The sequence below is a fragment of the Onthophagus taurus genome, chromosome 3 (genome assembly GCF_036711975.1).
Source record: "Onthophagus taurus isolate NC chromosome 3, IU_Otau_3.0, whole genome shotgun sequence".
Classification (NCBI taxonomy): domain Eukaryota; kingdom Metazoa; phylum Arthropoda; class Insecta; order Coleoptera; family Scarabaeidae; genus Onthophagus; species Onthophagus taurus.
The window spans coordinates 29470448-29493259 of NC_091968.1; the positions used below are offsets into that span (position 1 = coordinate 29470448).

The window sequence follows — 22812 nt, forward strand, 5'->3', positions numbered from 1 at the left end:
TACTCAATTTCTTTTACAGAAAAATAGAAAAATCATTTTATAAATATTATCATGTATCAATAGAACCTTTATTTTTTTTTGACAGATTTGTAATTCCATTTGACGTTTATAAAAACCTTTGATAAAACTCAAATGCAAGTAATCATCTTGAATATATGTAAATTGTGTGCATGTGAACGATAAGCTAATTGCGAATGAGAGTTCTAGTAAGTGTACTGTTGAGCGGGAACATCGGTAGGCATATCAAGACGACGCTTTGCTTATACAGGTACGTTTTTTGTTTTTAAGGTTATGTTTTTGACTATCAAATTTTGATTATTTAAAATTTAACGTTTTTCTTGTCGTTTCAGCTCAATAAAACTAAATAACGAGCAGAAAACCAATATTAAAAGGGTGGTAAAAATGGATAATAACGTAATCAAACGATTTAATGATATTGTAAAATCAGCCGAAGATAAACGCCTTTATCGAGGTCTAATTCTCGCTAATAATATGAAAGTGATTTTGGTTAGTGATCCGACCACTGATAAATCGGCTGCTGCTATGGATGTAGGAGTTGGATATTTAAGTGACCCAGATAACATCCCAGGGTTGGCTCATTTTTGCGAACACATGTTATTTCTTGGTACAGAAAAATACCCCAATGAAAATGATTATAACAAATTTTTAAGTGAACATGGAGGAAGCTCAAACGCTTCGACAACCCACGATCACACAAATTATTATTTTGATATTGTGCCCGATCAACTTCCCAATGCTCTTGACCGTTTTTCCCAATTCTTTAAGTCCCCTTTATTTACCGCAAGTGCAACTGAACGTGAAATAAAAGCTGTACATTCAGAACATGAAAAAAATTTAGCCAGTGATGTTTGGCGTATTGATCAATTAGATAAACACACCGCCGATACTAATCATCCCTTTCACAAATTTGGAACTGGAAGTCGACAAACGTTAGAAATTACACCAAAAGAAAGTGGGATTAACGTTAGGGATGAATTGTTGAAATTTCATGGAACTTGGTATTCATCGAATATTATGTCTTTAGCCGTTTTAGGAAAAGGTAAATAAAACTAAATTTAAAAATTAAATTAAATTGAAATTGAATTTTAGAAAGTTTAGACGAATTGGAGCAAATGGTTATAAAAATGTTTAGCGAGGTTAAGGATAAGGATGTGATAGCTCCGAAATGGGAGGTTCATCCTTTTTCTGGTGATCGTTTGAGGACTTGTACATATATGGTTCCAATTAAGGATATTAGGAATTTAAATCTTATTTTCCCAACACCTGATTTAATTGAATTGTATAAATCACAGGTAAGTATTGATTTTATTAAAATAGGTTATGTTTTAACAATCAGATATACATAGTCAAGGTTTATATATAAGAGGTTGTCTAGGTTCGTACGCAACCATACTGCGCATTACGTCACATGTGGAAAATAATACCGCCAAGCAATTCAAATTAAACAAAGGCATGGAGCACCACATGGCCATGAGGTTGCGTGCGCAATCCGTGATCGCTTACGTCACGAAACACTCCTGCTCTTGCCCCTCGCCCACAAACTAAAATCAAAGTATTGCAGCATAGGAACTTAGACAACCTTTAATATACAGGATGTCCCGCAACGATTGTACAATACTGCATCAGCGTATTCTCTGATCGAAAACAGACAAGAAAAGTCTAATAAACATAGGTCCGAAAATGGACCAATTTCGAGATATTCAAAGTTTTAGTTTCATAAGCTGACCTATTGTAAACATTATTAATTCTAACGATTTAGATGCAGTAATTATATGATTACCATGGTTACGATGGTTAAGATAAAGTTTAATAAATAATAAGATAATATTAAGTTAATTAATACAGTTCATTAATAATTTAACAAAACAAGTAACAAAGATTGTCGAAGAAAATCGTTCAACCAGCATAAAAACAACGAATATTTAACAAATTGGAAAAGATTCATGTCATAATAAATGTTCAATATGCTCACCATTTACTTCTAAACACAAACGGATACGTTTTCTAAATGAACTTCTAATGCGTTCAAAGATACCAGGAATTTGTTTTACTGTGTCAAATGCGTTACTAATTTTATTCTTCAAATCCTGCACATTTTGAACGTCTTCAGAATAAACAATTTGTTTTAAATGTCCCCAAAACCAAAAATCTAACGGATTTAAATCTGGTGAATGAGGTGGTCACGGGACAGGCCAATCCACTTATTGCCAAATCTGTTATTTAAGTATGCTCGAGTAGCGCGTGCATAATGTGCTGGTGCTCCATCGTGCATAAAGTAGCAATCTTCTAGAATTTGTTGAGGTAATTCATCAAATGCCTCTGTAAGGTCATTTTGTAAAAAATATATGTAGGCATCGGCTGTCAATCTCTTTGGAAGAAAAAATGGACTTAATAACTGATCACCTATAACTCCAGCCCATACATTAACACTGAATCGCCACTGATGATGAGTTTCTAGTATTGCATGGGGATTTTCATCGCTCCAAACGTGCGCATTATGAATATCAAAAATTCCGCTTTGAGTAAATGTTGCTTCATCCGTAAATACAATGTTTATGGGAAAGTCGACGTTTACTACCTCTTCCTGTATGGCCCACCTACAAAAAATCTCTCTTTTTTCGCCATCATTTTCTGTTAGAGCTTGAACGGTGTTGTAATGATAAGGATAAAGCAACTGCTCCCTTAAAATGCGGTGAACGGTTGTTTTGTTAATGTTTTCTTGTGCAGAAATTCTTCTAATGCTGGATCATCGATTCTTCTCAAAACTGCTTCTTCTAATTCCACCGGCCTTGTGTAATGTCTCTCCGTGGAATGGCTGTGGGTTACGCTTCCCGTTTCTTTTAATCTGAGAAATAGTCTGCTAAAGGTGTGACTATTAGGCAATCGTCTGTTCGGGAACCTTTGCGCGTAATGACGAGCTGCTAACGACGCATTTCCATCAGCTAGTCCGTAACCATATCCGCCATCTCTTCCTTGGACTAATTAATAGGAGCCATACTTAATAGTTTTATTAAATTAAATAGTAAAATAATAATTTCGTGAACTATTATTATTTTTTTTTGATTAGACAACTTATCGTAATCATGGTAACGACTTAATTATTATAAAAACAAATTTAAATTCATGATGTTAACAATATCAACTTATGAAACTAAATCTTTGAATATCTTGAAAATGGTCCATTTTCGGACCTATGTTTATTAGGCTTTTTTTGTTTATTTTTGATCATAGAATACGCTGATGCAGTTTTGTACAATCGTTGCGGGACACCTGTATAAACCTTGATACATAGTTACGAAACTACTATGCACTTGCACTGTCCTACATAAAATGCAACATAGCTAATAGTACAGGTATTGGGTAGTTTTGCTTGGAAAAGGTGACGTCTTTATGATAACCCTGAATTTTCGGCCGTCTTAAGAGACACACAGCTAAACCTGAATGATTCTAGTTGTAGGTCTTGTGTTAATTCTAGTTTTGCACAAGTACTATTACTAGATCGAGAACTAGAAATATTCGGATTTAGCCGCATGTCTCTCAAGATGGTTAAACCCGAATGATCATCAGATACCAGTAAACAGAAGAAGAAAAATGCAGCTCAAACGATTCAACGGTTTATTAACTTCCGGTTTAAGTGTCATTTTTGTCTACTTGGATGACAAAATGAACACTTAATTCAGCTTCGACAAATTTTTGAAAGATTAGATAGTTTTGGATTCAACATTAAACTGTTTAAATGCATTTTTGGACTAAGTTTAATAGATTTTTTAAGCCATTATAATATAATGGCTTATATATCATATCTTCTAAAGGGTCTCATCCAACTCAATCAAAAATTGAAGCAATAAATAATTTTCCTCAACCTCAAAATCTGAAAGAACTTCAGAGATTTCTTGAAATGATCAATTTTTATTATAGATTTCCTCCCAATTTCCACAGTAGGAGAACATTCCAGGAGAACTGGTCCACAGTAGGCGAAGTCTCTCTTCAGCCCACAGTCCAATCCATACACCAACTGCTGGTTCCGGTCCCACAAACGCTTCAGCGCTGCCATCTCGTGTTAGCTTATCTGCCGCTTCATTGCCAGCAACCCCAGAGTGACCCGGGACCCAGATCAGAGAGTCTCTGTTATCACAACTCAGTGTGTTTAATGTTCTCTTACAATCATTAACCAGAGCCGACACCGTTTTCACGGCTTGCAGCGCCTGGAGAGCGGCTTGACTGTCTGAGAAGATTCGTACTGTCATGTTCTTCACCCCTCTTTCAAGAAGGATTTTAGCACCCATGTCAATAGCAAATACTTCCGCCTGGAATACAGTACAGTACGTACCCAGGCTGTAGGCTTGCTTAATTCGAGGTGTCTGGCAGTATACTCCTGCTCCTACCCCTTCAGGCGTTTTTGATCCATCTGTGTACAAGCAAATCTCTGCCCGAACCAGAGAATTTTCATTTTCGATCCAGGACTGCCGCTCAGGCAGTACAATCTGGTATCGAGCATTAATCACTGATAGTGATACCGCCAAATCTGACGGCATTGATAGCACAGTATCAGTGCTTATAATGTCTTCCGCAGCCCATTGGTAGGTAAATGGTTGTTCTAGCCACTTTCTCTATATGCAAATGCAGAGGAGATAGGCCAAGCAGAACCTCCATTGCTAGAGTTGGCGTTGTGCCTATCGCACCAGAGATTGCCAATCCAGCTGCTCGTTGAATTCGTGAAAGTTTACTGATAACTGAAGTCTGTCGGACTTTCCTATACCAGGCTGCTGCTCCGTATGTGATCATAGGTCTAACCACAGTCACATAGAGCCAGTACAGTCTTTCAGGGGTAAGACCCCAATTTTTTCCACAAAGACTGCGACAAGTCCACAAGGATAGACTAGCTTTGTGCAAAACTCCCTGCAAATGTCCATTCCATGACAGGGTTTTGTCTAGGATTACTCCTAGATATTTGACTTCCTTTGAGAAAGGAATTTCTTCACCTTGGATAGTTGGGCGGATTAGTCCATCCAACTTTCGCTTCCTGGTGAAGGGCACAACAATTGTCTTTTGCGGGTTTATTGAGAGGTTCTCTCCCTTACACCAAGCGCAAATGGTATCTAGGGTCACCTGGAGGACTTTAGATATCCTCGGCAAACAGGTTCCTTTGACCATAACGACAATGACCACCCCTCCCTGCGGGCAGCCACCTCCCGGCCTGAAGCGTATCGTATCACCGTGGAGTGAAGTAGAAACTATTCTACTATCTAGCATATTGCGGATCCAACCCGCTATAGTTGCTTCCACTCCCCTGTCAAGAGCAGCTCTTTCGAGAGATTGTGGTATTGCGTTGTTGAACGCTCCCTCTATATCCAGAAACGCACAAACCAAGATTTCTTTATCCTGCAGCGTCCTGGATACTCTACCACTTAGTTGGAACTGACACTATACTTAGAACTAGAATCATTTGGGTTGGTCTCTAAAGACGGTTAAACCCGAATGATTCTAGTTCGAGATGTAGTGTTAGTTCTAGTTTCGGGTTATTAAATATTCGGGTTTAGCCGTGCGTCTGGATACTTCCTTGTTCTAGGTCTAGTGTTAGTTCAATAAGCATATGCAACATAGTGATATTTTATGCTAACTAGCGCTACCTACCAATCATTCTAGGTCTAGTGTTAGTCAGCGCTAGATTGTAGTATATTTTAATTGAGCTATAACAGACAATGCGTTCACCATATGGTTTAAGACGAACTTCGCCTATTTTTTTCTTTTCGCTTTTGTATTTTTGTTTCTTTTTTAAGTTTACAAGCATTGTTTTTATTTTGTATTACTAGTGAAAAAAAAAATAAAGTCATTTATTATTATTATATTAATCTGTTATGTCGAGGTTTTACCTTAATGTCAAATAATGTTGACATGTTACATTTTATGTGGGACAAAGTAAGTAGGTACGCCCTGGTTTCTATGGAAATATATTTTTATATATTGCATCATAATCAGATATTTAATAATATTAAAAAATATAATAAAATAGTAATAAGATAATTAATATAAATATTTTTGAAATGGTAAAAACTTCCTGCATAAACTACTATGGCAATAACATTTTTTCTTAACAATTTCATTATCGTTACTTGGTACGAACCCCAATCGACCATCGCCGTAATCAAAAGTAATTTCCGTATTTTCTGGAATATCATGTAAAGCGAACACGCAAAGCTTCGGGATGACGCATTGACACCGAATTGGAATAACCAAACAATTTGGTTGACAACTATGGTTAATGTAACGTCCGATGTTACCAAAAATCGATGGATCAATAAAAGTTTGTATCTTATTTTCACCGAATTGTTCCATTAAACAAAAAATGTAATTCGGTAAACAATGTTCTTCTTGTCGTTTGAATCGTAAATCAGCTTCGTTTTTCGAGATAACCTCACCGGCATATTCACAAACGAAATTTCCTTCTTTAATAGCCTCCATCGTCATCAACCCGGCCCCTTTAGACCCTTTCAAATCCTTAATTCTCTGTTTATTTAATTTCGATAATTCACTTTCGGTTAATATCCTAAGACCTTTCCTAGGTCCGAATTGCACCAATTTGTTCCCACAGAAAGCGGAACAAAGACAATTTTTATTACACTCGTACACCGGGCTATATTTCTTGATTAATTCATAATTATTTTGAATCGAATCGATTGTGTTGGACGTTTTGTCGCGTTGAAATTCATAATTCGCGTTTAATTCTATACAGCTACACCCGGATTCTTTCGTACATAAATCGGTGCATTTACATCCGGAGGCTAAATCGTAAAAATTATCGTATGTTTCTTTAGTTGGGATATTCTCGGTTGTGTACATTACTTTTGGGTCGTTTACTGCGATATCGTAGGTGTCGATTAGCGGCGGGATTTCCATTTGGAGTCTTCGACAAGGTTCGTTTTCGATTGAGGTTATGTTTACTACGGCGGGTTTAAATCGATTTTGAGTTTCCATTATTAAGTTTTATATAAAATTGTGGTGATTTCTTTTAAATTGGATCAAAATTGATGTTCTTACGAATTAAAAATGATATTGACAGGTTATTTTTATTTGATTATTTTTTTTTGTTAAGTTTGCCAAGTTGAATTCACCATTTTGAATTATGATTTTAACCTTAAAATTTCTTTTTTATTATACTCTGTTTTTAAATCAGGAGCAAGGTTTGTAAAGCGTATTGTAAGCGTACCAATTCCTAATTAATTTTAAAAGGTGAGGTGCATCCGCAAAAAAATAAATCTTTTTTGTAGTTGTTGGATGTACTATATATGAGGATTCGTGTGTAATACCCAACTCTCTCCACAAACCAAGATTTGAGGGTCCACAATCAGACACAACACAAAGTACCAGTCATTCTTGTATCAAAACCGGCCAAAAATTGGCTGCTTCCAAGATCCAAACAGTCCCCTGGCGTTCACAACCTGCATTTGTGAATGCGGACCAATAATTTGATCATATTTCCTATCATACTCATACAGTTCTGCAACTTTCATTTCGTCAAATGACAAAACAACAAGCCTTTCTTGATCACTGTACCCTCTCCAGCCACAGAGAGAAAAAGTAGCATGTGATGTAAAATACCCTGTCTCATATCAATTTTCGAAGCCCAAGATTTTAGCGTTTATATACCTAACATAAATAAAATAAATTGATATCAATAAAATTATTGAATAAAAGTAAACAAGTAAAAATAATAAATTAACCTGGTAGGGGATAATTTAAATGAATCCGTAAATACTGATAGCATCGTTGACTAAGATATCTAAGAGTGAATGCGTTTGTAATATCTTCTTCACCCCATTTTACAATCCGTTTGTTATGGATAACTTTTTCTACTTGCTTTGGTGTAAATATATGTTGTATTTTATTTTTTAAAATGTTGTTTATTTCTTTAGAATCCTTTTGTGTAACATGTTTCATAAGACGTTGTACTTTTCCATTTAAAAAACAGTTTTGACGCCTAATTGTCTTTATGAGAACATCCTTCCTACGTAACTTTCTTTCCAAAACATCATTTTTCTCTGCTAATTGACATATTTTTCGTTTCAATTCATTTATTGTGTCATCAGTTGTTATCATATCTTCAGTTTGACATGCTACACTGGATTTTAATAAACAGTTTACATCATTTCCCTTTGATAATGGTTTTTTTGAAATATTTAATAATGATGTAGATGGATCAAGGTATTCGCAGATATTTGAAACGTCGTCTTGAGATGCTCCCAAGTTTAAAGTGGGTATAGCTGTCTTCTTTAGAAGCCGCCTACGTTTCAATTGCAACAGTTCCGCACGTAGGTCGCGTTCAAAATCTTCAGGACGAAAATGTAATGAACAGACCCTTGCTGTTGTAACATTAACTTCCTCTTTACATTTCATCAGCCATAGTTTACGAACGTCTTCCTCTTTGGGTATGTTAAAAAACGATATATTTAAACCAATAACTGTTGATACAACATAATTCGAACGACAATTTTTAATTGCACATGAAACAGGCATCTAAAATTACAAATTTTGATGCGGGGTTATAATAAATCATAACTTATCTGTAAACCTAACCTACCTTACCTAACATTCAGCGTCTGAAGACACAGGGCTAAACCCTAAACTCAAAAATATACAACTTAGCGCTGAATAACAATTAAAACTAGAACTAACACTTGCACTAGAACTATACTCTGTTTTTAAACCAGGAGGAGTAAACGCGAAAGTCAGATTTACACTAGGAAAAATCACCAGAAAATATCACTAGATATTTTGGCGGTAAATTTAAATTAATAATTATTATTTATTTATTTACTTATTATTGTATTTATTTTCGTTTGTTATCGTCAACACTAAACATACAAATTAACATTGAAGTTATGAGTGTATTTATTTCAAAATATAATAAAGAAGGGTTTAAGAACACAAAATTTACAATAATGACACGAAACTGTCGAATTGTCAATAGCCTAACCTTCAAATTCAAAATTGCCTGTGTGTGAACCTTCCTCGCATTCAACCAATCACGTGCAAGGTCAATCTGGTGACAAATTTAAAATACTCCTCCTGGTTTAAAAACAGAGTATAATGGGGTCATACACGATTTTTTTTTTATTATATTTTCTGAAAGTTTATATAAAAATATAGTTACCGTTATTTTTTTTTTAAATATTTTCGAACAAAGACATTGTTAAAAAAATTATTGAAAATTTATATACCCATTTGCGCTTTTAAAATTCCCGCGTTGATGACGTACGATTCTCACTTTTGCGTCCCCTGCTACCCGCTCAAATGCGAGAAAAAGATGAACGTTATTTAGGTTGTATTGAAAAGAGATAGAGTGTTTGTAGGTTATGTTTATTATGTTTTGTTCATGGATGTAATAGAGACACTCTATTACATCCATGGTTTTATTTTGACACTGTCACACCGCCAGCGCTATCTAGCGGACAATTTAACTTGTTTTAGGCAGTGCGGTTCCTACGTCACAGAAAAGCCGCGAAATTATTTCGTTTGAATATTTGCTATTTTTCACTTCAAATTACGCAAAATATAAAATTGATCAAAATATTTCTTTTACTTTGTGTTCATGCATATACTTGCATATATCGTTTGACATAAAAATTTTCTCTAAATTTAATAAGTGTGTATGACCCCATTGCCAAAGAAAACTTCAAGGTATAATTAATGTTTGTAAACAAAACTAACCTTACCTAACATTCCTTCACGCTATAATTGACATTACAAAAGAAAACTTCACGCTATAATTGCCATTACTAATTGCCAAAGAAAACTTCATGGTATAATTAATGTTTGTAAACAAAACTAACCTTACCTCACATTCCTTCACGCTATAATTGACATTACAAAAGAAAACTTCACGCTATAATTGCCATTACAAATTGCCAAAGAATACTTCATGGTATAATTAATGTTTGTAAACAAAACTAACCTTACCTCACATTCCTTCACGCTATAATTGACATTACAAAAGAAAACTTCACGCTATAATTGCCATTACTAATTGCCATTACTAATTGCCAAAGAAAACTTCATGGTATAATTAATGTTTGTAAACAAAACTAACCTTACCGAACATTCCTTAACGCTATAATTGACATTACTAAAGAAAACTTCACGCTATAATTGCCATTACTAATTGCCAAAGAAAACTTCATGGTATAATTAATGTTTGTAAACAAAACTAACCTTACCGAACATTCCTTCACGCTATAATTGGCATTACAAAAGAAAACTTCACGCTATAATTGCCATTACTAATTGCCAAAAAATACTTCATGGTATAATTAATGTTTGTAAACAAAACTAACCTTACCTAACATTCAGCGTCTGAAGACACAGGGCTAAACCCGAAACTTAAAAATATACAACTTAGCGCTGAATAACAATTAAAACTAGAACTAACACTTGCACTAGAACTATACTCTGTTTTTAAACCAGGAGGAGTAAACGCGAAAGTCAGATTTACACTGGGAAAATATCACTAGATATTTTGGCGGTAAATTTAAATTAATAATTATTATTTATTTATTTACTTATTATTGTATTTATTTTCGTTTGTTATCGTCAACACTATACATACAAATTAACATTGAAGTTATGAGTGTATTTATTTCAAAATATAATAATAAAAAAGGGTTTAAGAACACAAAATATACAATAATGACACGAAACTGTCGAATTATCAATTACCTAACCTTCAAATTCAAAATCAAAATTGCCTGTGTGTTAGGGTTGCCAGATGGGTACTGTATGAAAGTAGGACAATTGTACAAAAAAAGCCTGATTTTTTATAAAAAAGCCGGACATATTTTAAAAATGCATTTGTACATGTATGTGAAATTCAAACTATATTTTGGCAATTTTTATTTTTCGCAAAGTTGCCCAGTCACTATTATTAACCAAATAAAAAGCGATAATTACTAATAAAAGTTTCTGCTAATGCTTTTATTTTTTAAAAATAAAATATTCTTATAACCTACTGGTAACATCGAACATAATACATAAACAACAATTAACAAAAAACATATACTTTATATAAAAACTCTACTAGATTAGTGGTCTATACCTAATGCATTTAGGTTTGCAAATCTGACTGTGAAGAACTTGCAGCCCCTGGTGGTTTATGATTAGGACAATATTTGTCAGACGAACTAATTTTTTTGAGGAGATCCTGGTTTGCTGACAGATAGGTATAAAAATCAGAACCTGTATAATTTTTAAAGTTATACTTAAGCAATATCATTCCTTTCACTGAATCAATTGATAGGCGATTTCGCTCTTTTGTCCACTGCGAGAAAATGAATGAAAAAATTCGCTCAACCGTGGCATTATTTGCAGGAATTGCAAAATAAAATTGGCAAATAATTAACAGTTGTGAAACAATTTCTAAATTTTTGCAATTTTTATAAAACTGGCACCATTTCTGATCCAATGATAAGTTTGTGAAGTCATTATTATTTTCAAATGATTTTAAAAACTCTTTTAAAATTATAGTTTCATCCAGTAATTTGCCATCGTCAATACAAATCCCAAGTTGACTAAGGTATTCTAGAAAAGGTACCACATCATCAAACTTAAAGTCTGAATCATTAAGAAGCATCCATTTAAAAGGCTCAAAGTCACTTAATGGTGCTGCCCATTTTTCTAAATATGAAATACATTTTTGGTAGAAATCATCCTTGCGCCAATCGGCCAACCTGACAAATAAGCGTTTTGGGTAATAGGTTATAGGTGGCGATGGCGCCTCGTTGCAAGGCAGTTTCTGGCAGGGTCGGTCGATCGGCCGGTTAGATTTTTGTGGTTAACCAGTTGCATTTTGTTTGCACTCTTTAGAAATCGAGTAATTATTGTAGAAATCGGATTTAATTTGCAATTTTTTCCCTAAGTTGGAAAAAGCCGGACAGAGAGAAAAGCCGGCCGGACATAACCAAATTGCCAAAAAAGGAGGACATGTCCGGCTTTAGCCGGACGTCTGGCAACCCTACTGTGTGTGAACCTTCCTCGCATTCAACCAATCACGTGCAAGGTCAATCTGGTGACAAATTTAAAATACTCCTCCTAGTTTAAAAACAGAGTATAGAAGTATTATTTCTTTATTTCCTTTTGCCTAGTAATAATATATATAAGTCATTTAATTGGGCATGAAGGGCCTGGAAGTCTCTTATTGACGTTAAAAGAGAGGGGATAGTCGAATAGTCTAAAGACGCACGGCTAAACCCAAATTTTTCTAGTTCTAGGTCTAGTGTTAGTTCTAGTTTTACTAGCACAATTATTATGTAGAATTAACACTATACTTAGAACTGGAATCATTTGGACTTAGCTGCACGTCTCTAAAGATGGCTAAACCCGAATGATTCTAGTTCTAAGTATAGTGTTAGTTCTAGTTTTACACTAGCATTGTTACTATATAGAACTAATACTATACTTAGAACTAGAATCATTTGGGCATAGCTGCACGTCTCTAAAGACGGCTAAACCCCAATGATTCTAGTTCTAAGTATAGTGTTAGTTCTAGTTTTACAACTGCACTGTCACTAGAACTAATATTAGACCTAGAGTTAGAATCATTTGAGTTTAGCCGTACGTCTCTTAAGACGGCTAAACCCCAATGATTGTAGTTCTTGGTCTAGCGCTGTTTGACAATTAAAACTACAACTCACACTGTTATTATGTATACTTAAAACTAGAATCATTTGAGTTTATCTACCAATTTGTTCCTTATGTATGTTTCTTTACTTGGGATGTTCTCGGTTGTGTACATTACTTTTGGGTCGTTCGTAGGTATCGATTAACGGTGGGATTTCAATTTTTCGATTGAGGTTACGTTTACTAAGGCGGGTTTAATTCGATTTTGAGTTTCCATTATTAAGTTTTATGTAAAATCTTAGTGATTTGTTTTAAATCGGATCAAAATGGATGTTATAACGAATTAAAAATGATTTTGACAGGTTATTTTTTATTTGGTAACTTTTTTTTGTTAAGTTTTTTTTTTTTGATAAGTTTACCAAGTTGAATTCACCATTTTGAAATTTTGAATTACGATTTTAACCTCAAAATTAATTTTTTTATTTCTTTTTAGCCTGGTAATTATATAAGTCATTTAATTGGGCATGAAGGGCCTGGAAGTCTCTTATCGGCGTTAAAAGAGAGGGGATGGTCGAATAGTCTTGTTGCGGGGAATAAACCGGCCCCGCGAGGAATGGGGTTCTTTGGAATCTCCGTTGATTTAACCGAAGAAGGGATTAAACACATCGATGATATAATAACGTTAATATTTCAAGTAAATTAATGTTTTTTTTGTGATAAATAAGTAATTTATTGACTTTTTTAGTACATTAAAATGTTGAAAGATGCCGGGCCGTTGTTGTGGATTCAAGAGGAGCAACGAGATATATCCGCGATGACTTTTCGGTTTAAAGATAAGGAGAGTCCTAGGAGTTATATTGTGGGGCTTGTGAATAATCTTCAGGTTCGTTTATTTAAAAATGCGAATTTAAGGGATTTAATTTTTTATTTTGAAGCATTTTCCGCTTGAAGATGTTTTATGTGGTGGATATTTTTTGACCGATTGGAAACCGGAAATAATTACGAGCTTGCTAAATGATTTTAATCCGAATAATATTAGAGTGGGGGTTATCGCTAAGAAATATGTGGATGTCGTCGATCAAAAAGAACCGTGGTATGGAACTGATTATAAAATAGTTACGATACCTCAACAAACTTTGGAGGTAAATACTAAATTACATAATAATATGTAATAACGTTGATTTTATGTGTAGATGTGGAAAAACGTGGCAGTTCCGAACGATCTTCATTTGCCCGATAAAAATGAATTAATTCCGAGCAATTTCGAAGTTTACCCATTGGAGAAGGAAAATACTGAATGGCCGAGTATTATTAAAGACACCCCGATTAGCCGAGTTTGGTTTAAGCAGGATGATAAATTTTTGTTGCCCAAAACTAATTTAATGTTTGATTTTGTGAGGTAAAAGAGACTCTGCGAAATATTTCTAAATTAATCTCATTATTGTAAAAGTCCTTTAGCATATTTGGATCCACTCAATTGCAACTTAACCCACATGTTTGTGCAATTATTTAAAGATTCCTTGAATCAATATGCTTACGCTGCAGAATTAGCCGGATTAAAATACGAACTATCCAACACAAAATATGGATTAATTGTAAAATTATTAACTTTTTTTTTTTAATTATTTATAAACAATTTTTTTTTAGTTAGTGTTGAGCGGATTTAATGATAAACAATCAGTTTTCTTAGATAAAGTGATGGAAAAATTGACCTCTTTTAAAATTGATCCAAAACGATTTGAAATTTTTAAAGAAAACGTAAATTAGATTTAAATTAATAATAAAAACATCTAAATTTTCAATCAATTTTTTTTAGTATATAAGGATGTTAAAGAATTTCGCTGCGGAACAACCATATCAACACGCCGTTTATTACTTAGCAGTTCTATTAACCGAACATTCTTGGACGAAACAAGAACTTTTAGCTGCAACGGAACGTGAGTGGTGCTAAAATAAACTAACATCTACCTTTAAAATGATCTTAGAATTAACTGTTGATAGATTGGAGGCGTTTATACCGCAAATTTTATCGAAAATGCACGTTGAATGCTTACTTCACGGCAATTTGACGCGCTCGAAAGGTTTGGATTTGGTGGAAATCGTCGAAAATCGCTTGCAACAAAGCGTTAATATGCAACCGTTATTACCCAGGCAATTATTACTTAACCGAGAATTAAAATTGGAGGATGGATGTAATTATTTATATGAAGTACAAAATGAGGTTCACATTGCAAGTTGTGTCGAGTTGTATTATCAATGTGGAGTGCAAAACACAGCGAGTAATATGTTGTTGGAGTTGTTCTCCCAGATTATTCACGAACCATGTTTTAACGTTTTAAGAACGAAGGTAATTATTTTAAATTGGGTAAAATCCATGTTGCAAGATTAAATTTAACTTTGACATATCATAATAGCTAATCCAATTATCACTAGAACTAACACAAGACCTAGAATCATTCGGGCCACGAGTTTTTTAATGAATGAGTGCTTTAAGTCTTATGAAACGTTTTTATACTTTTTTTTAACAAAAATAAAGTAAATTTTGGCAATGTAGGGAAATAGGTATGTAGCAGTTGGTAACACTTGAAAATAGAAACTTTGAATTGACAATTAGAAACTGTCAAAGCACAAAATATATTCACCTGAAAAAAATGTTTGATGTACACCTCCCAAAATAAGAGAAATTGCTCAGAGTCAATGTCCTCATCATTGTGGACCTTGTATTCGATGCTAAGAACGTGTTTAAACATCCATAGACAAAAATTGTCACATTGACAACTAGAAAAATTAATGACCCAATGTCACCAACTTGAACTGGTTCCATAAAATGTTACTAAAATCTCATTACAGCATCGGATGCTGTAAGGAGTCTCATTACAGCACCCGTTTGAGTACTGTTATAGCTTCTATTACCGTAGCGAATTACAAAAAGTAAATTTACAGTTTCCTGTAAATTATGGTAGTATAACTAAAAATTATTCTACTAAAAATTTATATATAATTTATTTTATTGTCGAATATGTAACATTCTAACATGTTAAACTTTTCGTAATCCATCTTAAAAAACAGGATTTTTAATTTGACACAAATTTTTGAATACAAATATAGCTATGTTTGTTTGAATTAAAAAAAATATATATATATAAGCGCCATCTATCAATAATTTATTAAGTCATTTAATAATAATATTAAATATTAATAAAAAATCAAAAATAATGTAATCTATTCCAACTTTTGTGTAAAACAATATAAATTAAATAGTTCAACAAATGTATTTGTTTCAAATATCAGAAATATGTTTTTTTTAATTTAGTTATAATTTACAGGAAACTGTAAATTTAATTTCTTTGACAACATTAAAAAAAAAAGTTTATTTTTAGCTTTTTCTAGTTCTAGGTCTAATGTTAGTTCTAGTTTTACACTAAAACTAGAACTAACACTAGATCTAGAACTTACTTTTAATTATAACCAAATTTGTTTTAGGAGCAATTAGGTTACATAGTTTTCAGTGGGATTCGTCGCTCAAATGGCGTTCACGGTTTAAGAATAATCGTTCAATCACAAAGACACCCCACTTACGTTGATGAGAGAATCGAGGAATTCCTCACGAGTATGTACGAGTACATCGAGAAGATGTCCGATGAGGAATTCGCAAAACATAAAGAAGCTTTGGCCGTGCAACGTTTGGAAAAACCGAAACAATTATCATCGCAATCTTATGTATATTGGACGGAGATTAATATGCAACAATATCACTTCGATCGTGTTAATGTTGAAGTTGCTTATTTGAGGAATATCACCAAAAATGATATTTGCGATTTTTATAAAATGTTATTGGCGGAAAACGCTCAACAACGACACAAAATTGCGATCCATGTTATATCCGTTGCGGATGGTGTTACGAGGGGGCCTGTACACGAAGAAACGACTAAGTTGGTTTCTGCGCAAACGATGATTCATGATGTAACGGCGTTTAAGAGTTCGCATGGAATGCATCCACTTGTCCAACCGTATATTAGTATAACGCGGAAAGGAAATAAATCGAAACTTTAAAGGTTTTTTGGATGATAATGTTTAAATAAGATGTTATCGTTTTTTCTATAAATAAAATTTAATAGAACTAGATTTTTTTTTTAATCTTTAATTTCCATAAAAATTATAAACTCGATTTAAAATACTGTACACATACAGAGCAAAAAAATTAGAACTTAAAAAAAACAGATTCATCTTTTTTCTTGATATGGCATTTTTACGGATATGAATCTCTATTTTATATATATATATATATATATAAACATGCTCTCAATTATAGAATAGTTTTAGTCTCTTTGAGTCCCTTCCGAGAGAAAGTGCCCGTAGCCGCCAAGGTTTCCGAGTATGTATAGAAATATATAATCATGTATAACTAAATCACCCCTTAATAAATGAATTCTTAAACAAATTAAGAATTAATTTATTAGGGGTTAATTACAATTCGTACTTTATTTTGTTTATAATAAAAAAAATTAAGACCATGTTACATCGACACATTAAAATAGAAGATCGTCTTGTTTTCTTTGATTTCTTTTATTATTATTAATTTTTGTATCGCGGATTTTTTTTATTATTAATAATTATTGTTCTCAATGATTTGAATCCGCGAAAAACGTGTATCAAAATAGAGCGTGCACCTTCACGGAAGGCGGACCATTAACACTACGAAAACTTAATTCACAAAAGCTACCAAAAAAAAAAAATAAAATAAAATTGCGCAGAGATCAAATTAAATCATTGCCACTCTTCTTAAAATATACATATATCTCTTATATATTAAAAAATACAATAAAATATTACACGAACGACGAATTATCATTAATTTTCTTTTTTTAAATAGGCTTCATTTTTATTATTAATTTTATTTCATTTCATTGCACAAAAAAACTAAAAACAAGGAGATTAAAATCGAAAAAAAAAAATACTGAGTTAATATCTAATTAATTGAGTGATTCAACCTCAAAGTTAAAATATAAAATTAAAGTGTCCGATTTTCAGTACTTCATTGTTTCCGACCTGCGGATACGAGGCACCAAAATTTAAAAAAAAAAGAATTAAAAATCAAAATCCAGAAAAATAGGAAGGGATTTTTAAAAAACCTCGTGTAACCAAAACGAAAAGTCCTTTTCCGTCATTATTCTTTGTCGTTTAAAACGTTTCTTCTTTTTATAATAACATACGATCTAATCCTACGAAACTGATAATAATGACGTAATAATAGTAATCGTAATAATACTAATATTGTGAGTTTGTAGGCACGTAAGTGAAAATGTTTTATTAAAAACGCGACCGAATCGAGGCTAGTCTTTAACCAGTCGGTAAATGTGGTGTTGAGCTCCGTGCTCCGATGTTGATACTTCGAAAACGTACGCCGTACAAAGTAACGTTTCTTGTGTTTCTCTATTACTCACCACCTAAAAAGAATTTATTAATAATAAAATTAATTAATATTGTTATAATTTGACATAAAAACAGAAATCTGTTTTATCATTATTAAACGCCATCTATTGGATGACACAAAACTTACTTGTAAAATTGTAAAATTTTCCAATACACTATTCATCATGTATTTTTCGGGAAGGTGTTTTAATTTATGTATAAAATTAATCATATATTCGCACATAGGACTCCTATGAATCCTATAAATAAATTTTCCATTATCATAGCGAGCATATTCCGTTTCAACTTTTTCCACAACTTGTTTCCCAAAAGAACAAACTTTTGTTGAACACGTTATAGTCATGTTTTCGTTACTCTCATACCTATAAAAAATTAAAAAATAAATAATCACAAAAACAATTAATTGATATTTACTTACTGGCTAGTTACACCGTAAAAAGCACCGGCTTCATCTTGTATATTACTATTAAGATCTGCCCAAAATTTGACGAGAAAGAACGCGTTTTGTGGTCCTTTATCGTACAATTCTTTTAATCCGCCTTTTTTCTCCGGGAATTTATCGTAAATTTGTCGCACATCGACCGCTTCTAATAAAGGGTCGGCGTACGATATTGCTGGACCCCCTATATGCACAAATAGATGTCTTGGGTACTAAAAAATTAATTACAAGGTTAACGAAAATATTCAAAAAGAAATTTGATTTTTTGTAAATACATTTACCGGCTCGTCTCGATTTTGCGACTCCATAAACGCCGAAAACTCGACCAGCCTTAATTTATGGGTCGCAATTGCTCTTCCTTCCCATACCGGTGGATGTGGCGGTTGCAATGCTCCTACATCACCTTGGGAAACTGCCGTGGAGGGTTTTCCACTTGGATATGATGATTGCGGGAATGGTTTTACACTAAAATTTAATTATAAAATAAAAATTTATTAAATTTTATGAACGTATCCTATTTGAAGCTAACTTCACTTACTAATTAAATTTTGACATTAAATGTCAATTATAATTAAATTAATTGTCAATTTGAATTGCAGTGACAGCTCTAATAAGCGGACTCTTTTGAGAAAAGATTACTCAAATTAAAGTATATACACATATTATGTATTATCATTCTTGAATAACGAATGATTTTGGTTTGGAAATTACGCTCAATGATTCTTTATAAAATGTGATTGTTGATTGAAGTCAAGTACTTTGGAGATAAGGTCTGGGGTCCCACAGGTAGCTATTCTTGGCTCTACATTATTTAAAATTTACATGATAAATTTTCTGAAGGCCACTTTGATGAAAGCTTCAATAAGTTTAAACGCGACTTGCATTATTGATGGGGCTCGATAAGACCCAGATCATTCTGCTTGGGCCCCAGAAGTTAAAAGAGAAATTTATTGATGGGTTTTATCACCTGTCCATAGGAAGTACTCCTATTCTATTAAGTAAATCTGTCAAAAACTTCGGACTGGTCATGGATGAGGCATTGAGCTTTAGGGAGCACACTAACTAGTTGATTAATCTTGTTATAGTCTTGATTGGCACAAAAAAAAGCTTTTATGCGACTCTCTGGTATTTTCACATTTTAATTACTGTGACGTAATGGCTTCCAGACATCAGGGAAAAATTTAAAAGCTTCAAAACTCGTGCATCCGTTTACTGAACATGAAATCTTGCAGATACATCAACAAGGCCTGCTTGTATTATAGGGTCATCACTGAAGGTACCCCTCCATACCTGAATGATAGGATTAAATTCAGAACGGACGTACATAATGTTAATGTTCGCTTCAAGGGTAGACTAACACCTTGTTCCCACCGTTTAAAAGAGAATTGAAGTGTTGGATAAGCTTCAAACTGGAAGACAACTTGTTTACCACCTGGTAAAAATGCTATAGACACTAGATGGATATTCAAAATTAAACAGGACGGAACGCATTAAGCAAGGCTTGTGACAAGAGGTTTCCAACTAAAAGGAGGAATTGTCAACAGTATGCTCCAGTAGCAAGAATGGCTACAATAAGAACAATACTTGTACATGCAGTACAAAAGAATTGGAAGTTACAACAGTTAGATGTACCATCAGCTTTCCTGAATACCGGAAGGTTATAAAACTGCAAAGTGTACTGTTTTGAAACTAAATCGGGCTCTTTATGGATTGAAGGAGTCTCCAAATGTAGGAATAATACATTCAACAAGAAAATGTTAAAAAACAACTTTGTGAGGTCGCAGCATGATTTTTGTCTCTATTGTAAGGAAGATGTATATGTATTAATATACAGGGTGCCCATTATGTATGGAATATAGTATATATCTTGGTAAGTATCAACTTTACAAAAAAACATTTTATACAAAAGTTGTTTAATATTTGATTTGCCATAATAAGACACCATTCAATTGTTTTTATTTCAGAAAACAAATGAGCAACGAATAACATTTAATTTTTTTTAAATGGCAATGTACCCTTTCGTTAGGCTCATTTGATAGAGATTTTTTTTCTCTTTACGATGACGTAAAATTTTAGTACCCTTATACTAGAAAATTTTTGAAAAAAATGTAAAAACAGTTTATTAAGTTAATTTTGCCAATAACATGAATCTAGATATCCGAAATCTTATTTGTCCTAACAATTGAATGTAAGCTATTGAATGTGACAGAATCTTGTTTATTTAAATAAGTTGGTAGATCAAAAAAGAAAAATGGTTCATTTAACAGAAACTGAACGCATAGAAATTTTAATTATGGTTGGTTATGGGGATCGCAAACGAACACAATTAGAAGTATGTGAAATTTTCAATGAGCGTTATTCACATCGAGAACCAATCACTCAATAGCAGTAGTTAGCAAAACTTCGAAACGTTTTAGGGAAACTGGTAACGTTAAAGATCTGCCAAAGACTGGTCCGCAGAGATCTGCAACAGATGAAGATAAAAAGATCGATATTCTCATAGAAATCGAAGAAAATCCAAACATTTCAACTCGTCAGTTATGTTTAAACCATGCTCTAAGTAAAGGTTCAATACACAAAATATTACATGCAGAAAATTTACATCCGTACAAACCGACTTTATTGCAAGAATTATCCGAAGATGACTACGGTCGACGTGTTGAATTTTGTGAATTTATGATGGAGCGAATCAACAGCAATCCAAATTTTCTCAATAATATGGTTTTCTCTGACGAGGCTACGTTTTGTTTAAATGGTAATGTAAATAAGCAAAATTCTCGATATTGGGCCGCTAAAAATCCCCATTGGATGATTCAAAATCATACTCAAACACCACAGAAATTAAACGTATGGGTGGGAATTTGTGCAGATCACATAATTGGACCTTTCTTTATTCGAGGTACTCTAACTGGTCACCGTTATTTACAATTATTGCAACAGCAAATTTTCCCAGCTTGAAAATCTTGATGATCTTTGGTTTCAACAAGATGGGGCACCACCCCACTATCATTTAGATGTACGCCGATATTTAGATACGGTATTTCCGGCCCGTTGGATAGGCAGAAGAGGGTCTGTAGAGTGGCTACCCCGATCTCCGGATCTTACACCTTGCGATTTCTTCTTCTGGGGATATTTAAAATCTAAAGTTTATGTAAACCGACCTCAAAATCTGACAGAATTAGAGCAACGAATAAAAGATGAAGCTGCAGCTATTTCTCCCAGATCGCTAAGAAATTCTTTTCAAGCCTTTTATGATAGATTGGGCCACTGCCTTGCAGTTAATGGTGAACATTTTGAACATTTATTGTCGTGAAAACCATTTTAGTGCTAATTTCGTTTTGTCTTCAAAGTTTAATAATTTTCATTTACACTAATTTTTAGTTTATTTGTTTTATTTTGTATGTAGATTTAATTTACGGTAATAATTCGAGGTAGTTGACGATCTCGGATATCTAGATTAATGTTATTGGTTAAATTTTCTTAATAAACAATTTTTACATTTTATGCAAAAATTTTCTGATGTAAGGGTACAAAAATTTTACGTCATCATAAAGAGAAAAGAAATCTCTATCAAATAAGCCTAATAAAAGGGTACATTGCCATATAAAAAAAATTAAATGTTATTCGTTGCTCATTTGTTTTCTGAAATAAAAACAATTGAATGGTGTCTTATTATGGCAAATAAAATACTAACCAACTTTTGTATAAAATTTTTTTTATAAAGTTGATACTTGCCAAGATATATACAATATTCCATACATAATGGACATACAGGGTATGTCGATGACTGCTATTTCATTTTCTCCGTTAACATAAGCATCTGTTTCTTTACCACCTTTGAAGCCATTTCAACTAACAAGACTAATAATAGAACTCCTAAAACGAGGAATCCCCGAACACATCTCGGTAAATATCTACTACAGATTACTTCAATGTGTTCGTCTGGTTACCTACGCGTCCATTTATTAGAAATATTTGCTCATTATGCAAAGAAAAATAATGTCCACGGGGTTGGTTCCAAGATTTTTGTCCGCTTATAAGAGATGTCCTCTAATTAGAGTTATCCGCAAAGAGAGCTTTTACTGCATAATAATATGATATTTATAAACTTACTCTTGTGATGTTCCTGGTTGTAAACCTGGTTGCCAAAATTGCTAAAATAAAAAATAAAAAAAATGTAATTAAAAAAATAACTTTATTATTAATTAATTAATTGCACGAAGGAGTAGCCAGCAGCAACACACAGCAAGTTATTTATTTAAATAATGCTTAATTAATAAGCTACAATTATATTATTATTATTAATTAAT

At 33.2% G+C, this 22812-nt stretch overlaps 3 protein-coding genes across 7 annotated transcripts in view; 1 reads left to right on the forward strand and 2 right to left on the reverse strand.

Annotated features, from left to right (window-relative positions):
• The first annotated feature begins 102 nt into the window (after window positions 1–102).
• LOC111416099 (Insulin degrading metalloproteinase) lies at window positions 103–16755 on the forward strand. The gene is made up of 12 exons (XM_023048049.2): window positions 103–268; window positions 351–1060; window positions 1111–1313; window positions 13124–13324; window positions 13376–13513; window positions 13566–13772; window positions 13824–14029; window positions 14081–14225; window positions 14278–14388; window positions 14447–14567; window positions 14616–14977; window positions 16114–16755. Exons 1-12 carry the CDS (start codon window positions 195–197, stop codon window positions 16681–16683), a joined length of 3048 nt encoding a protein of 1015 aa, XP_022903817.2. The 5' UTR covers window positions 103–194; the 3' UTR covers window positions 16684–16755.
• Window positions 5957–7085, reverse strand: LOC111416103 (probable histone-lysine N-methyltransferase set-23). The gene has a single exon (XM_023048055.2). The coding sequence runs from the start codon at window positions 6994–6996 to the stop codon at window positions 6046–6048; it is 951 nt and encodes a 316-aa protein (XP_022903823.2). The 5' UTR covers window positions 6997–7085; the 3' UTR covers window positions 5957–6045.
• A 1076-nt stretch (window positions 16756–17831) lies between the features above and the next one.
• The window catches only part of LOC111416101 (TEA domain transcription factor 1 homolog scalloped), a 34933-nt gene continuing 29952 nt past the window's right edge, over window positions 17832–22812 (reverse strand). For 3 of the 5 annotated variants that reach the window (XM_023048050.2, XM_071194751.1, XM_071194753.1), the window contains 5 exons: window positions 22616–22656; window positions 18778–18967; window positions 18482–18714; window positions 18191–18425; window positions 17832–18077 (listed from right to left, as the gene is read on the reverse strand). In XM_023048050.2, coding sequence (XP_022903818.1) covers window positions 17964–18077; window positions 18191–18425; window positions 18482–18714; window positions 18778–18967; window positions 22616–22656 — 813 coding nt within the window. In that variant the 3' untranslated portion in view covers window positions 17832–17963. The remainder of the gene's footprint in view (window positions 18078–18190; window positions 18426–18481; window positions 18715–18777; window positions 18968–22615; window positions 22657–22812) is intronic. The other 2 variants (XM_023048052.2, XM_071194754.1) reach the window with 1 other exon arrangement.